The sequence below is a fragment of the Salmo trutta genome, chromosome 4, assembly GCF_901001165.1.
Source record: "Salmo trutta chromosome 4, fSalTru1.1, whole genome shotgun sequence".
Taxonomy (NCBI): domain Eukaryota; kingdom Metazoa; phylum Chordata; class Actinopteri; order Salmoniformes; family Salmonidae; genus Salmo; species Salmo trutta.
Genome location: NC_042960.1, coordinates 52,529,450 through 52,548,165, shown reverse-complemented (window position 1 = coordinate 52,548,165; position 18,716 = coordinate 52,529,450). Strand labels below are relative to the sequence as shown.

The 18,716-nt window shown below is 41.6% G+C and overlaps 1 protein-coding gene across 3 annotated transcripts in view; it reads right to left on the bottom strand.

The window, feature by feature from the left end:
* Positions 1-17,794, bottom strand: part of LOC115192590 (AP-3 complex subunit delta-1) — a 42,644-nt gene extending 24,850 nt beyond the window's left edge. For 2 of the 3 annotated variants that reach the window (XM_029751266.1, XM_029751268.1), the window contains exons 1-14: positions 17,507-17,793; positions 11,795-11,890; positions 11,447-11,527; positions 11,278-11,358; positions 10,097-10,204; positions 9,875-10,004; positions 9,516-9,655; positions 7,350-7,423; positions 7,176-7,225; positions 6,720-6,769; positions 6,312-6,360; positions 2,410-2,555; positions 629-777; positions 88-318 (exon numbers count right to left, since the gene is read on the bottom strand). In XM_029751266.1, coding sequence (XP_029607126.1) covers positions 88-318; positions 629-777; positions 2,410-2,555; positions 6,312-6,360; positions 6,720-6,769; positions 7,176-7,225; positions 7,350-7,423; positions 9,516-9,655; positions 9,875-10,004; positions 10,097-10,204; positions 11,278-11,358; positions 11,447-11,527; positions 11,795-11,890; positions 17,507-17,602 — 1,481 coding nt within the window. In that variant the 5' untranslated portion in view covers positions 17,603-17,793. Of the gene's footprint in view, positions 1-87; positions 319-628; positions 778-2,409; positions 2,556-6,311; positions 6,361-6,719; positions 6,770-7,175; positions 7,226-7,349; positions 7,424-9,515; positions 9,656-9,874; positions 10,005-10,096; positions 10,205-11,277; positions 11,359-11,446; positions 11,528-11,794; positions 11,891-17,506 lie in introns of all 3 variants that reach the window. The other variant, XM_029751267.1, reaches the window with a different exon arrangement.
* Positions 17,795-18,716: the final 922 nt, after the last annotated feature.

Below are 18,716 nucleotides of genomic sequence, written 5' to 3'. Positions count from 1 at the left end.
AGCTAGTTTGACTTAGTGGAAAACATTCTTGCTAAAAACCGTGTGTGTGCATGTGTTCTTGTAGAGGAGGAATGGATGAATACATACTCTGAGAACTCTCCACAGATCCAGGCGGCGGCGTAGAGCACCTCACAGATGCCGTTGTGCTGTGTGTTGCCGGTCAGCAGGTGGGCGTTGTCCAGCAGAGTAGCCATCTGGGCCACGGCGAAGGCTCGGATGGCTTTCACCCGGATGGCAACGTCCAGCATCTGGGAGGCGATGAGGTGGCCGTGCCGCGTGCCCTCTAGACGGGTCAGCTCCACCAAGATACTGATGTACCTGAGAGACGGAAACAGAGACAGACGGTCAGACTGATGTACTTGAGAGACAGGTGAGAAAGTCAGTGGAAGGTAGGCCCCTAAATGGCAGGTAAACCCCAAAAAAGAAGACAAGTAGTGGGCCAGTACGATGCAAAAACTTTTGTGAATTATTTACAAATAATTTACAGCAAGACGCATTACTGCAATGCGTTTTGAATCGTGAGCATTTCAACTCTATTTGAGAGACACGGAGATTCAAACTCACAGAAAGTATGAATCTAAAAGAATCAGAGACCAATATATTTGCCCTGCCAGTAAGTTGTGCTGACCATTCAAAGTTGGTGATGTACTGGTAGTTGCTCTGGCTGCAGATGTCAATGATCTTGGTGAGCAGCTCATCTCTGTAAGTGGTTCCCTCGGCTTTGTCCACGTGCAGCATCAGCTTCTTCACTATCTCCATCAGGTTCTTCTTGGACACCTGGGACCACACCAATGAGTAGTCAATGAGAAACAGAGCAATGGGGACATCAGAAACTGTACTGTGGTCAGGGAGGCATTAGGCTATACATACAGTCAGACACACCTAGTCATTCAAGGGTTTTTCTTTATTTTTTACTATTTTCTACATTGTAGAATAATAGTGAAGACATCAAAACTATGAAATAACACATTTGGAATCATGTAGTAACGAAAAAAGGTAGCCAACCTTTACCTTGACAGCTTTGCACACTCTTGGCATTCTTTCAACCAGCTTCACCTGGAATACTTCTCCAACAGTCTTGAAGGAGATCCCACATATGCTGAGCACTTGTTGGATGCTTTTCCTTCACTCTGCGGTCCAACTCATCCCAAAACATCTCAAATTGGGTTGAGGTCAGGTGATTGTGGAGGTCAGGTCATCTGATGCAACACTCCATCACTCTACTTCTTGATCAAATAGCCCTTACACAGCCTGGAGGTGTTTTGGGTCATTGTCCTGTTGAAAACAAATGATACCATCCCATCTGGTTTAGGCTTAGTGGGACTGCTGGTAGCCATGCTGGTTAAGTGTGCCTTGAATTCTAAATAAATCACTGACAGTGTCACCAGCAAAGCACCCCCAGACCATCACATTCTCCTCCATGCTTCAAGGTGGGAACCACACATGCGGAGATCATCCATTCACCTACTCTGCGTCTCACAAAGACAGAGCGGTTGGAACCAAAAATCTAAAATTTGAACTCATCAGACCAAAGGACAGACTAATGCCCATCACTCGTGTTTCTTGGCCCAAGCAAGTCTCTTCTTCTTATTGGTGTCCTTTAGTAGTGGTTTATTTGCAGCAATCAACCCTGCAAGCCTGATTTACACAGTCTCCTCTGAACAGTTGATGTGGAAATGTGTTTGATACTTGAACTCTGTGAAGCATTTATTTGGGCTGCAATTTCTGAGGCTGAGTAGCAGAGGTAACTTGATCATAGCGCTTGATGGTTTCTGCGACTGCACTTGAAGAAACTTTCAAAGTTATTGAAATGTTCCGTATTGACGGACCTTCATGTCTTAAAGTAATGATGGACTGTCATTTCTCTTTGTTTATTTGAGCTGTTCTTGCGATAATATGGACTTCCTCTTTTACTAAATAGGGCTATCTTCTGTATACCACCCCTACCTTGTCACAACACAACTGATTGGCTCAAATGCACCAAGATGGAAAGAAATTCCACAAATTAACTTTTAACAAGGCACACCTGTTAATTGAAATGTATTCCAGGTGACTACCTCATGAAGCTGGTTGAGAGAATGCTAAGTGGGCAAAGCTGTCATCAAGGCAAAGGGTGGCTACTTTGAAGAATCTCAAATATAAAATATATTTAGATTTATTCAACACTTTTTTGGTTACTACATCATTCCATGTGTTATTTCATAGTTTTGATGTCTTCACTATTAGTAAAAATAAATTAAAACCCTGGAATGAGTAGGAGTGTCCAAACATTTTAGTGGTACTGTAGATATCAATGAAATTTGTTTTTTGAGCTTAGGGCATTTCCCCATGAGTAGATATAGGTGGTGAAGACATGGGGGTAGGGTCAGTGTGTATTCAATGACCATGTGTTATGACAGTGACAAGCACCATGCCGTAGAGCAGGTCTAGAGCCCTCAGGCGGATGGACTCGTCCTTGTCATCCAGACATTGGAGGATGAGGTCCTTGTGGGACTGGACAGACTTGGGATGAGTCTTCAGTATCTTGGACATGGCCAGCAGGCCCAGGTACTTCACTATGAACAGAAATAACACACTCAGTGGCCAGGGCACTATACACAGGGCCTTCTATTCTACTTCCACATGCACTAGAGTAGCGGTTCTGCACTATGGAGACTGCTCCACAAGCCATACATCATGCCTTTACACTCTGTAGTATACATTACCTTATGGCTATAGCCTGCCTCCCAGTACTCAGGCCCCTTGACTTTTTACACATTGTTAAATTACAGCCTTATTCTAAAATGTATGAAATAAATGTAAAAAAATCCTCAATCTACACACAATACCCCATAATGACAATGCAAAAACAGGTTTTTAGAAAGTTTTGCAAATGTATATATATTTTTTTTTTACAGAAATACCTTATTTACGTAAGTATTCAGACCCTTTACTATGAGACTCGACATTGAGCTCAGGTGCATCCTGTTTCCATTGATCATCCTCGAGATGATTCTACAACTTGGAATCCACCCGTGGTAAATTCAATTGATTGGAAATGATTTGGAAAGGCACACACTTGCCTATATAAAAGGTCCCACAGTTGACAGTGCATGTCAGAGCAAAAACCAAGCCAGGAGGTCGAAGGAATTGTCCATAGAGCTCCGAGACAGGATTGTGTTAGCCACAGATCTGGGGAAGGGTACTAAAAAATGTCTGCAGCATTGAAGGTCCCCAAGAACACAGTGGCCTCCATTCTTAAATGGAAGAAGTTTGGAACTACCAAGACTCTTCCTAGAGCTGGCCGCCTGGCCAAACTAAACAATCCGGGGAGAATGGCCTTGGTCGCTAACAGAGCTAGAGTTCCTCGATGGAGATGAAAGAACCTTCCAGAAGGACAACCAGCACTCTACCAAATCATGTCTTTATGGTAGTGGCCAGACGGAAGCCACTCCTCTGTAAAAGGCACATGAAAGCCCGCTTGGAGTTCACCAAAAGGCACTTAGACTCTCAGACTATGAGAAACAAGATTCTCTGGTCTGATGAAACCAAGATTGAACTCTTTGGCCTGAATGCCAAGCGTCACGTCTGTAGGAAACCTGGCACCATCCCTACGGTTAAGCATGGTGGTGGCAGCATCATGCTGTGGGTATGTTTTTCAGCGGCAGGGACTGGGAGACTAGTCAGGATCGAGGGAAAGATGATGAAAACCTGCTCCAGAGCGGTCAGGACCTCAGACTGGGGCGATTGGTTCACCTTCCAACAGGACAATGACCATAAGCACACAGCCAAGACAACTCAGGAGTGGCTTCGGGACAGGTCTTTGAATGCCCTTGAGTGGCCCAGCCAGAACGTACACTTGAACCTGATCTAACATATCTGGAGACCTGAAAATAGCTATGAAGTTACGCTCCCCATCCAACCTGACAGAGCTTGAGAGGATCTGCAGAGAAGAATGACAGAAACTCCCCAAACACAGGTGTGCCAAGCTTGTAGCGTCATACCCAAGAAGACTCAACCTTAATGGCTGCCAAAGGTGCTTCAACAAAGTACTGAGTAAATGGTCTGAATACTTATGTAAATGTATAGTTTTCCCCCCTACAGATAATGTTTAAAAACCTGTTTTTGCTTTGTCATTATGGGGTATTGTGTGTAGATTGAGGGGGGAAAAAACTATTTAATCCATTTTAGATTAAGGCTGTAATGTAACAAAATGTGGAAATACTTTCCGAATGCACTGTCTCAGTCTCCACTATCCGCTCTCATCCACTGAAACCTCACGGATTACATTACAGACTCATTACTGTAGGCCCTTGTCACTATTCTGAATGCCTGTTTTATATAATTACGCTGAGAATCAGATTTTTCAATTTGAAGGCAGTAAACAACTTCTCTGCTAGTTAAACGGCCTGTGGCATCGATATTATTCCAAAATATTTATTATACTGTCAGAATTCACTACAAAGTGTAAATAGGATACATTTGTCGTAGTCACTCTCGTCCAAAATGGAGATTTGTGAAATAATTACGAAAGAAATGGTACGTCACGGAATTTAGGGTACCATAAGTTTTCCTTGGGTTGGGTTTATTTCAATCCTGCCCACAGCACCCAACTAATCCTCAATTCAAAGCGCAGCTGCACGCATCCCGATCGCAATACCAATGGTCAATCTGGTTTGACATTCGATATCCCTATGTGGCTAGTTAGGGACCATAAGTAAATTACACAATGTACAGTACATGGGACAATATTTAACATTTCTAGAGCTGCAAATTTCAATGACTTAACCTCAAACCAACTACAAATTGTAGAAATTCAAATATGAAATGCTTTCAATATTTCTAAGACAACAAAGATGTGCAACATGAAAATATTGTCCCATAGATTGAGTAATTTATTGACAGTCCCCAACTAGCCCAAGAGATAAGCTATCCAAAGTCAGATCAACTTTGCCACAGTGGCACAACGGCCAGCTGAAGCTAATTGGCGAAAGGAGTTGACTAGCTTGCTAGCTAGTCTAGGCTACTTTCAAACACAAGACCTGGAAGTAACTTAGACTTTCAGTCTAGGCTACTTCCTTCTAGATAACTGTTTCAAGTGACTAGCTGTGTACTGTTTTGGCTGAGTGAAAGTACAAACGCTTCCCAAGTTCAAACACACACACACGACACTGACATCACAGCACGCCGCCCAAGACCCAGATCTTGTTCTCAGTCACATTTTCTAATGAGGACAATTGAAACAGAGGCTAAATTAGGAAGTTCAGCCCCACTTTAAAATATATACCAAACATAAAACATTGATTTCAACATTTAACAAACCATAGAACTCTATGCACAAGGACTACTTTTAACAATCCCACTGAACATTTTACAAAAACACATTTATAGGAAGAACTGTGCAGATACAAGTCTGGTAACACAATAAAACAGAGGAATGGTTCGCCGTAATTCTGTTACCAGTGTACATTTTTCAAAGTAGTCATTGTGCATAGAGTTGTACGGTTTATTAAACTTTGAAATCAATGTTTTTTGTTTGGCATACATTCTAAAGTGAAAAATCTTGAGTCTCCGCATAATTCTGTTAGCGTAGAATAGCCCATACATAACATACTGACTAACAACCTGATATTTTCACATCTATTAGATTCTCTCTACAAAACATGAAATTAAAAACACAAAGAAAAGGAAAATACAAACAAACAGAACGATGGCGAGAACACAGACATTCACACAAGACAACATTTACACATGGAAGTTTTGTTTTTTTGCCACTAACTTGAGTCATAAGTAGATGTAGCTATAGTGGACTAATCCGATAACAGACACCATTTTTTTTTCTTTTTTTCGGGATCAGGCAATATATATCATCGACTAAACAGCGAAACGGCCTTGAGGAACTGTATAGAGAACTCAAAATGTTTTAAAAACATAGCTGCCCACGTATATCTAATCTACACACAACCAAGTAGCCCAGATAACTCGAATCACCAGATGCATCATAATGATCGTAGATGGTTTAACTTACTGTTAGCTGTAACCTGCTAAGACTGATGAATTACTGCTCAAATATACTCAATGTTTAGAAACTAAATAGCCTGTTGAAGTAGAGGTGTATAATAAATGTATAAAGACAAAACCCTACCTTGTGACAGTCGCAATTGCAACTATCACAGTGACATTTCAAATGGCCCGCATTTCGGGGGAGTGGTCAAAATGTCGAGTTATCCAGAGTTTTGGGATCTAGATCGCTGTAAACTAGATGGGTGGCTACTCAGAAACACGCAGACAATGAGAGAATGACACACTGCAGGCATTGACAGAGGGCTCACAGTTCTGGTCCGAGTCTTCAATCAGGATTCGCAGTTTCTGGACACAGAGCTGAGAGAGAGAAACATGCCATTACTATCAATATAAACCTTTCCAAGCAAGCTCCAGTATTGGCATGTGCGCACAGCAATTCTGCACATTCACAGAAAGTGGGTGAAACCCACTAGCCATAGAACCCAGCTAAAGTCATTTGAACAGTTTGAATTTCTATACATTTTAGGAGCTCAGAAATTAATGCATTTTAAATCACAATTTCACTAGCCTGCGCAATCTTTTGGTGTTCATCTAACGACAGACTTGTGATGATAAAAACAAAAGATGTAAACATGCATTGTTATCAAACTGGAGTGGAAAGCGTTCACATCATTCGCTAAAAGAGAGAAAAAGTGGACATGGTGTCTGGGACTTACCTGAATACTAGCACTGTGATTTGGCATCCCAGAGGACAGGGAAATCAACACTGCAACAGAGGACAAACAATAAGATCCTGCTGTGACAACAACTTTACATACTTGTCAAAAACTAAATGTTCACAGCTAGAGCTGTGATCTTGAAAGCTCAGTGGTGTTTTTCATTTAACATAAAACAAACTGCATTGAGTCAACAACCTCCTCAGTAGCACATCAAAGGCGCAAACAAAACAACTGCCCACATCGAAGTCTATAGACATGGCAAGGTGTATAATATATATATATATATATATTTTTTTTTATTAAAAAATGTTTTATGAGAAAATAGCTTGGTTCAAATGCGCACATCTTCAGTTTATACACAAGCTTCACAAAGATGTACGGCTACCCAGCACACAGATAACCAGACGACTAAACAGAGATACAAGAAGAACAAGTGAAAAGAGGAATACTGACCTGCTATCACAGTGTTGACACATTCATAAAGAAGTGACATAGCAGAGGTACTGTGACAGGAAGAAAGGGTAAGAAAAGGAGTAGAGATAGACAGAAGGTCAATATTTTCCTCAGACAACTTTTTGTGATTCAACAAAACCCATATTGGTTGTTGGATTTCTGTAGGTGTCTCACCTGTGGATGAGGTTTGTTAAGGGTTCTATCAGCTTCTTCCCCAAGCGAGGCTCCAGGGGTGTGAGGGCACCAAACTGAAAAACACACCATTACACACACTAAAGGAACAACACCTCTCCATGTTGTGATACAGGGCAATCATTTGTAACTTCCACTGACTCACTAACCAGGTTTCCATCCAACCTTTATGTGAGTAAAGTATGTCAGATTAAAAGAAATGTCAATACACTCCTGGTGTAAACAGCTAATTTGTTGGTAAACTTTCCAAATATCGACAAAACAATATATGCTAGACAAGGTGAGATCTTTGTGTGTCGATAAAATTAATAATGAGCAAATATTAATAACCATCCTAATCGAAGTAAACTTTTAGTCACGCAATGATGTTGTATGGTCCTCCCACTACGACTCAAGAAAGCATGCTGATTATTAGGCTACAGATTAATATACAGTGAGCTCCAAAAGTACTGGGACAGTGACACATTTTGTGTTGTTTTGGCTCTGTACTCCAGCACTTTGGATTTAATAGAAATTAATGGTAAATAATGTAGTCATTTTGGAGACACTTATTGTAATTAAGAATATCATATTTTTCTAAACACTTCTACATTAATGTGGATGCTACCATGATTGCGGATAATCCTGAATGAATCGAAAATAATGACAAGGGAGAAAGTTAGAGGCATAAATATCATACCCTCCAAAAAATGCTAACCTCCCCTGTTATTGTAATGGTGAGAGGTTAGCATTACTTGGGAGTAATTACTTGGGGGACTACTTTAATACAGATAAGTGAATTTGTATACTTTTGGTCCCCTAAAATGGGGGGACTGTGCTGTAATTTCTCAACGGTTTGCCCGATATGGATGGAAATACCCTCATATTAAAGCTGAGTCTGCACTTTAACCTCGTAGTTATTGTATCATTTCATATCCAAAGTGCTGGAGTACAGAGCCAAAACAACACATTCTCACTGTCCCAATACTTTTGGAGCGCACTATTTATTTCACCATTATTTAACCAGGTAGGCTTGTTGAGAACAAGTTCTCATTTACAACTGCGACCTGGCCAAGATAAAGCAAAGCAGTTTGACACATACAACACAGTTACACATAGAATAAACAAACATACAGTCAATATTACAGTAGAAAAAGTCAATATACATTGTGTGCAAATGAGGTAAGATAAGGGAGGTAAGGCAATAAATAGGCCATGGTGGCGAGGTAATTACGATATAGCAATTAAACACTGGAGTGATAGATGTGCATAAGATGAATGTGCAAGTAGAGATACTGGGGTGCAGAGGAGCAAAATAAATAAATAACAGTATGGGGATGAGGTAGTTGGATGGGCTATTTACAGATGGGCTATTTACAGATGGGCTATGTACAGGTGCAGTGATCTGTGAGCTGCTCTGACAGCTGGTGCTTGAAGTTAGTGAGGGAGATATGAGTCTCCAGCTAATGAACTTCAGAGTAGTGAATGTGCCAGGTGATGAGTTTGACGCTCCTTTCCAATTTAATATCGAAGGTCTTATTCTGTTGGCATTATGATCAATCCCTGGCTGCCGCTTGACAAATAATCTTGCTCTTATCCATAATAATCTCATAATGTAGGCTAGCCTACCCACACTGTATCTGTGAGCTGTTGGCTAGAGCGCTTGTGCCAAGACACAAGTAGGGACATTAACTATTTAATGCAATAGTTTGTGATAAAACTAAAATCGGTAGAGTTGAAAATGCAATGGATTTTTATTCGGTACATGTAAACGTCTATATCATCACACATTGCTTTCTATCCACAAAAAGTCAGTTTGGTGGAAACACACCACTGGTGGGAAAATGTGCATATTTTGCCAGTTTTTTGTAATTACGATCTTGTCTCATCGCTGAAACTTCCCAACGAGCTCCGAAGAGGTGAAGGTCGAGTCATGCGTCCTTCGAAACATTACCAGCCAAACCTCGCTTCTTAACACCCGCCCGGTTAACCCGGAAGCCAGCCGCACCAATTTGTCGGAAGAAACAGCGTTTGACTGACAACCAAAATCGGCCTACGTGCATATTATTTAGACTGATTTAAAAAATGCTCACATGGAAATATATCACCAATAGGATGGAAACCTAGCTACTGACAGTGATTTCCACAGCTTCCTTCCTGTTCACTCACCAGCTTGATGATCTTGATGAGGACCCAGTTGTTGGTGGAGGAGGTCATGAGCTTGAAGAAAAGCGGGGCCAGAGAAAGGTAGTTCTTAGGGTTCCTCCTGGCCAGCTCACAGATGACATTAACAGCCGCTGACTGGACCCCTGCAGGAAAGAGGCATCACACAGATGAGATCAACAACATCCATGCTGAAGGAATCATTAGGACACGAATTAGATAAAATGCATCCAAAATACTTAAAATAGCTTCCCTCCAGTTAAGACAATCTATTCCTTAGTTACTTCATACTTTATGATTCTAGGTGATAAAATGTGTCTGGCCCCAACCAACAGAGTAGGCAGGTAGGTACTAGTCTCTCTCACCAGGGTCAGGGTCTTCCAGTTTCTCCTTCATCCTGGGGAAAGCTGGGCGCAGAGACTCGGGGTACTTCAGGAACACCTTGTACATGATCAGGACTGCCTTCTTCCTGATATAAGGCTTTGTGTGGGACATCTGCAGCGCAGACCGAGAGCGAGGTCAGAGAAGGATGAAACCACAGACAAAAATGTGCTGCAAGAACTCTTGAGATGGAGAATGTAACTCACCAGAGTCATGATGTCATTGGCCAGGTCCCGAGCCAGGTCAGGGGTCACGAAGCAAGAGAGGCCAGTGAGAGCCACGCCGGTGTCGTACTGGTTAGGACTGCTCAGATCCTGAAAGAAAAAAATGGATGTAAAAGAGAGAAAGAGGTAGAGAAAGTGAAAGAGAGGAAGAAAAAAAAAGGACAGGGGAGGACATGCACTACATGACCAAAAGTATGTAACATCTCATTCCAAAATCATGAACATTGATATGGAGTTGTTCCCCCCTTTGCTGCTATAACAGCCTCCACTCTTCTGGGAAGGCTTTCCCCTAGATGTTGGAACATTGCTGCGGGGACTTACTTCCATTCAGCCACAAGAGCATTAGTAAGGTCGGGTACTGATGTTGGGCGATTAGGCCTGGCTCGCAGTCGGTGTTCCAATTCATCCCAAAGGTGTTCGATGGGGTTGAAGTCAGGGCTCTGTGCAGGCCAGTCAAGTTCTTTCACACCGATCTTGACAAACCATTTCTGTATGGACCTCGCTTTGTGCACAGAGGTATTGTCATGCTGAAACATGAAAGGGCTTTCTTGTTACCACAAAGTTAGAAGCACAGAATCGTCTAGAATGTCATTATATGCTGTAGCGTTAAGATTTCCATTCACTGGAACTAAGGGGTCTAGCCCGAACCATGAAAAACAGCCCCAGGCCATTATTCCTCATCCACCAAACTTTACAGTTGGCACTATGCATTGGGGCAGGTAGCGTTCTCCTGCCATCCGCCAAACCCAGATTCGTCCGTCGAACTGCCAGATGATGAAGCGTGATTCATCACTCCAGAGAAAGCGTGTCCACCGCTCCAGAGTCCAATGGCGGTGAGCTTTACACCACTCCAGCCGACGCTTGGCATTACGCATGGTGATCTTAGGCTTGTGTGCGTCTACTCAGCCATGGAAGCCCATTTCATTTCCTGATGAATAGTTCCTGTGCTGACGTTGCTTCCAGAGGCAGTTTGGGAAGTCAGTAGTGAGTGTTGCATATGATTTTTACGCGTTACAGCACTCAGCGTTACAGCACTTAATCCACTCATTTCCAGGAGTGTCCACATACTTTTGCATATATAGTGTAGCCGGTATCAGAGATGGTCTTTAATACATCATAGACAGGTAGGCCAAAGGTGCAAGAGAAAAAAAAGCATCACTGACCTTTCGGATCTGATTGGTTGTCAGCATGATTACATCAGTGCTCTCATGAAAGCACTGGGAGGCGGCCAGGTAACCAATTCTCTGAAAAGAGGAAGCACCATATTTAACCTCAAACGCTCTCAAATATCCCCAAAAAATGTAAATATACTACACATACAGATTATCTTGCCTTGAATGTGAATTTGGAGGAGCTCATGACTTCCACGATGTTGAATGCCGCCCAGCTGACGTCATAGCCCAGCATCTGCAACTGTTAACGCACAAGGGGAGAGATTGAGGGAGTCAGAGCATTGGACATCCACTACATTGTCCCTGTGGATGATGAGAGCTTACAGGCTAAATGCATTCTCAAATAGCTTTTACTGAGTACGGGCAGTATTCAAAGTAGCTGTTATCTAGCAAAAAAGAATGCATAGCAGGCCCAGGATATAGCTGAAGTGTTTTTGGTTGTGCATCTCTGTTGTTGTTGTTCACAGTGAGGGCAGTTTCAGTGAGGGGTGCTGATCTGTGATCTTACGTAGGTGAGCTTGCAGACGGCATTGGACTTGACAGCAATGTTGTCCTGCTTGAGCTCCTGCTTGATCTCATCGATGCAGGTGGAGATGTATTTAGCCTGAGCGGAGAAACAGAAACCAGACAGGACATCAGACTGAATGACAACCTCCACATGATACTCACGGATTACTTTTCACCACTGGTTTACCTCAGTGAACCATCTAAAATACAGGCTAAGGGGAGTTGTCTTACAGCAATTGAAATGTCATTAATTTTACACATATATAAAATAAAAATGTAATAAACCCAAGCTTCTGATCAGATATGTTTTAGGCTTGTGAGGGTTTTCAGTCTATGATTGAATGGGTGTGCCAAGCTTGTAGCGTCACACCCAAGACTCGAGGCTGTAATCACTGCCAAAGGTGCTTCAACAAAGTACTGAGTAAAGGGTCTGAATACTTATGTAAAATGTGAAAGTTCAGTTTTTTCACTTGTAATAAATTAGCAAAAGTCTATAAACCTGTTTTTCTTTTGGCATTATGGGGTATTGTGTATAGATTGAGGGATTTTTTAAAATGTGTTATCCATTTTAGAATAAGTCTGTAACATAACAAAATGTGGAAAAAGGGAAGTGGCCTGAATGCTTTCCAAATGCACTGTACAAGCTCCTGAGTGGCGCAGCGGTCTAAGGCACTGCATCTCAGTGCTAGAGGCGTCACTACAGACCCTAGTTCGATTCCAGGCTGTATCACAACCGGACTTGATTGGGAGTCCCATAGGGCGGTGCACAATTGGCCCAGCGTCGTCCAGGTTAGGGTTTGGCCGTCATTGTAAATAAGAAAGTGTTCCTAACTGACTTGCCAAGTTAAATAAAGGTTAAATAAAAATGTTTTTAAAAAAAAGCTTCCGTAATAAAAGAACACCATGGTTGTAACAACACTTTATACGCATTTACAAACTAACTGTTTTTAATGTGTTTGTTTTGGGTCAACACTAGTAAGTTAACTTATTCAAATTAGACAGTCACAGAGGATTTTCTTCTGAATAACTGGTCAGGGCATAGCACCTTCCATTCAGCTTCAGGCAACATTGATGTAAGGCTTGATCCCACCTGTAGTGACTACTTGTATCCGTCACGCCCATTGCTGCTTATCCATTGTTCACTAGACATATCAATGTAATTAATTCCCCAATCAAATACCTTCATCGATACCACAAAAAAACTAAAACTTTTTACTCAACACAGCACCAGTATCCCAAAGTATTAAGCAAAAACAAGCATAGAAAACAGCATTGGCATTAATAAATAAAATAAAAATACATAAAGCTACTATTATATTATACTTATTTCGGTGACAACCTTGGTTGATTAAAAATATTGGGTTGTTAACACATTTGTTATAAATGAAGTCGCACAAAAATGTGTATATTATCACACGAATTAAACCACACAAAATCTGCTGAAATACTTCTTGTACATATTTGCACAAATTGAGTGTGAGATTATGTTGGCTATGAAACAAAATGGCAGAAATACTTTGAAAACAGCTACTGCAGCATTTATTTTACAATAAATGTGATCATACTTGACTATTTTTATTCACAAATGCCAGTGAAATTTTTGCACGGTGGATCTCTGACCACCCGCCAACGTGGGTGGTGAAATAGACACGCCAATGCCAAAATCTACCCACAATTGGCAGGCCCTGATTCAGATCCAATTGCAATATTTGTAATAGTTGTTCTAGAGCCAAGACCTACATTTTTACGGCACAACAGGTTCTAAAGGAGGTATGGGGAGACAGTGGAGAGACCTTCTCAGACACTATTTTTTATCAGGGGACATGAACAGGCAAATAAAATACCTGCCATACTTGTTAGTGTTCCAGATTTTAGAAGACAATAATATGTGATTTAATGTCAATTGCATTCAGTGTGCCTTCACACCTTCCTACATCTGCTTGCCTTCAAAATGAGGGAGTGACAGAATAGATGGATCTGTGTTATTCCCCTCAGCATATATGCGTAAAGTAAATAGAGTGTCCATGAGAAACCTTGGGCAGGCCAGGAGAGAACACACAATTAATATTTTAGTGAGTTGTCCACTGTTGGCTGGGTAACCACCTTATCTAGGTATGCAGGGTTGGGTTACACAAAGGGGAATGCATTAGGACCCGAATCAAAAGATCATGACTTAGTAGAGTGGTCAAATACAGTCAAAGCTATTATGCTTTGTATGTCTGCCTAAGCAATGGTCAAAATCATGACAGAACATGAACTTTCTTTTCCCATATAACTGCCAGGGCATATTAGCACTCAGTGGCCACCACAACTCTGCTGAAACCAGCAGCAGTGACCAATCAAGGTGTGTATAAAAATAACCCAAGATAGACAACTTGAAATGTTAGAACAGGTAAACTCTAGATATCACACCTAGGCCTAAATCTCATTCCCAAGTCAACATTTCTTAGTAGGCCTGATCATGCTCGCTCTGCTGCTTAAGAGCATTCAGCAATGAAATACTCCCTATGTCCTAGCTACTGACTGGCATCATTTTATTGAATGGTGGCAATATATCCAGCCTAACAGCATAATGGTCTCTGCTAAGTGACATAATTTCTTAAACCTAAGGAATTCATTCTGGAGTAACTTCTTCCTCCAAACCTCATCCTAACAACAGTGCACTCTATTGGACTACAAGGTAAAACGCTGTGGACCCACTCTGTGATGATGCTGATTCTGTAATGAACTAGCCTAATTAGCCAAACACCTTCACTGACATCATTCTGAAAACACTGGAGCAACACCCATGAAGACAGGAGCACTTCTACCTACCATAAAAGCTATCAGTACGTCACAGGGAACTATATACAGTTGAAGTCGGAAGTTTACATACACTTAGGTTGGAGTCATTAAAACTCATTTTTCAACCACTCCACAAATTTCTTGTTAACAAACTATAGTTTTGACAAGTTGGTTAGGACATCTACTTTTTGCATGACACAAGTAATTTTTCCAACAATTGTTTACAGACAGATTATTTCACTTATTATTGTACTTATTTCACTGTACCACAATTCCAGTGGGTCAGAAGTTTACATACACTAAGTTGACTGTGCCTTTAAACAGCTTGGAAAATTCCAGAAAATGATGTCATGGCTTTAGAAGCTTCTGATAGGCTAATTGAGTCATTTGAGTCAATTGGAGGTGTACCTGTGGATGCATTTCAAGACCTACCAACAAACTCAGTGCCTCTTTGCTTGACATCATGGGAAAATATAAAGAAATCACAGGAAAAAAAACTGCTGTAGACCTCCACAAGTCTGGTTCATCCTTGGGAGCAATTTCCAAACGCCTGAAGGTACCATGTTCATCTGTACAAACAATTGTACGCAAGTATAAACACAATGGGACCACTCAGCCGTCATACTGCTCAGAAAGGAGACGCGTTCTGTCTCCTAGAGATGAATGTACTTTGGTGCGAAAAGTGCAAATCAATCCCAGAACAACAGCAAAGGACCTTGTGAAGATGCTGGAGGAAACAGGTACAAAGGTATCTATATCCACAGTAAAATGAGTCCTATATCGACATAACCTGAAAGGCCGCTCAGCAAGGAAGAAGCCACTCCTCCAAAACAGCCATAAAAAAGCCAGACTTGGTTGCAAATGGGTCTTCCAAATGGACAATGACCCCAAGCATACTTCCAAAGTTGTGGCAAAGTGGCTTAAGGACAACAAAGTCAAGGTATTGGAGTGGCCATCACAAAGCCCTAACCTAAACCCACCGAAAAAGTGTGTGCAAGCAAGGAGGCCTACAAACCTGACTCAATTACACCAGCTCTGTCAGGAGGAATAGGCCAAAATGCACCCAATTTATTGTGGGAAGCTTGTGGAAGGCTACCCGAAACATTTGACCCAAGTTAAACAATTTTAAGGCAATGCTACCAAATACTAATGGAGTGTATGTAAACGTCTGACCCACTGGGAATGTGATGAAAGAAACAAAAGCTGAAATAAATAATTCTCTGCTATTATTCTGACATTTCACATTCTTAAAATAAAGTGGTGATCCTAACTGACCTAAGACAGGGAATTTTTACTAGGATTAATTGTCAGTAATTGTGAAAAACTGAGTTTAAATTTAACTGGCTAAGGTGTATGCAAACTTCCGACTTCAACTGTATCAACCATTATTGAGGCTGTGCCGTTAAGGAAATATTTGTGTAAACCTTTTCTTGTATGAATATTCAAGTTTCCCAAACCACATTGAATATCCTCTGACGTTGCTGTTCAGCATAAGTAACTAGTATAGTCTACAACCACCATATTACTAAAGCATGATTATGACATTAGTATTGTAACGACCCTGGGTTTATAAGCGCGGAAATCGACTCTGCCGCTTGAGCATGCTTTTGCGGCACAGTCGATAGCGCGCTGGACTTCGGGCTTGAAGGTCGAGGGTTCGAGACCTGCTCCCTGCCTGTTCATTACATTGGTGTCAGAAGTGATCGGACCTTGCATCCACGACAGTGCGTGTGCTTGGCCGGTGAGCGCGTTCCTGTAAGGCGTTGAGTCGCAAGCTAGCGCGAGGACGCGCTCTTTGAAAGGAGGGAGTAGTGTAACGACCCTGGGTTTATAAGCGCGGAAATCGACTCTGCCGCTTGAGCATGCTTTTGCGGCACAGTCGATAGCGCGCTGGACTTCGGGCTTGAAGGTCGAGGGTTCGAGACCTGCTCCCTGCCTGTTCATTACATTGTATATATATATATATATCTCATCGGGTGATCTGCTGTCTGACTTCTTGAATATCAGTTCACTTTATCTGCATACCTGTACAAACTAAATTAATTAAAGGTGGATAAAGTGTGGTAGCTTAAGGGTAAATTAAATGGGAACGTTTTTCAGTCTAGGCTGTCAGAGGTGTGTGGAAAATGCATCCTTTCGTCCACCTTATGCAACGTTGTCACTGACTGACGCTGTAGAGGCCTACAAAATCAAATCGCCTTCTAGATCTTGTTTGCATGTCTCTTATTTCTATTAATGCAATAGAAGGCCATTATACGCAAAAGTAACTTTTTCACTTACTGCTCGTTAGCATATAAATGAAGAGAATATAGTGCTGAACAAGACGGATGCGTTGTCATTCCACGCATCATCACCAGCTGAGGTGTATACGCTTGGCTAGTTAGTTTCCTAGCCGTCACTTGCTAGCTAGTTAACTAAAGTTTGAATGGTTGTACGGCACATTATCGGGCAAGGTGATCACCTGAAACCAACTGCCACGAGGCGTAACAAGGTAGCGTTTCACCACCAGTAAGAAGCAGACTCGTGCAAGACCGGCCAACTATTATTCGAAGAGGCGATGAAACCTACCGTTATCAAGCTAACGTTAGTTAGCTAGTCATATGACGATTATTATTTAGTAATGACAGTTAACGAGTTGACTAATTGGACAACTAGTTGTTATTAGTGCATTTACAACTCAGTCTTGGTTAACTTGTTATATAACGTTACATATTTTCATTGTAGTTTATCTGCATATGTGGATAGCAGCTAGCTAGGAATAGCATATTACAGCCGGGCAGAAAGCTAACGTTGGCAAGGCCATCAAATAGTATAGTAGGTGATCTGGCTAACGTTAGCTAGCTATTTTGCAATGAGATGTGTTACACGAATGTTTACTTACTGACAGTGTGAAATCAGACATTAAAGAAAACACAGTTAATAGTTTTACCTCATCTTCCTTGTGATTCCTTATGCCACGTACTAAATCTTGAAGGTTTTTATCGAACATCCGATCGATGCTCCCTTTAACAATCTTCAACGCCATGGCTGTTGGCTAACTTTTGTCGCTTCTGTCCTCGGGGACAAAGTAGACGTCTTTTGGGTGCGAACCGGTCCGCAAGACAGTCTCTCATCCACCCGGGTACCGTCTTTCCGCGATTCGTAACTGTTTATTAATCCCGGCCAGAGAAGGCGAGGCCAGATGGGGCGTCCTGTACTCCGCTGACAAAATGGCGTCTAAAGTCAGCTGACTGGTTGAATTCATGTGGAATTCTCATTATGGAAATCAATTATCAACTAGTACGCAATTTAATGTGAATGGATGATAATTATTTTCCAGTCATATTCTCTATGCAAAATGCAATTATTCACCAAGTCTGTCAGTGTGTCAATGTCCAATTTTTGCACAGTATGTAGCCTTTGACCTACCTGACTTTTTTTTCCCACAGCCAACTCAATGAGCATTATGCATGACAGCACAAACACATGTAAAAACATGACAATTAATTTGTTATATAACTTGCATAAATATATATTAGGTCATAAAAACAAACTATTTCACACCGCTGACCAGTCTAAAAATGCACTGGCGAGCATAGACCCATATACAGTGCATTCAGAAAGTATTCAGACCCCTTGACTTTTTCCAAATTTTGTTACTTTACAGCCTTGTTCTAAAATGGATAACATCGTTTCCCCCCCTCATAAATCTACACACAATAACAAAAACAAGTTTAGATTTTTTTGCAAATTTATATACACACACATATATATAAACTGAAAACATTTACATGAGTATTCAGACCCTTTATTCAGTACTTTGTTGAAGCACCTTTGGCAGTGATTACAGCCTCAAGTCTTCTTGGGTATGACGCTACAAGCTTGGCACACCTGTATTTGGGGAGTTTCTCCCATTCTTCTCTGCAGATCCTCAAGATCTGTCAGGCTGGATGGGGAGTGTCGCTGCACAGCTATTTTCAGGCCTCTCCAGAGATGTTCAACTGAGTTCAAATCCGGGTTCTGGCTGGGCCACTCAAGGACATTGAGAATTGTACCGAAGCCACTTCTGCATTGTTTTGGCTGTGTGCTTAGGGCTGTTGCCCTGTTGGAAGGTGAACCTTCGCCCAGTCTGAGGTCCTGAGCAGGTTTTCATCTCGATC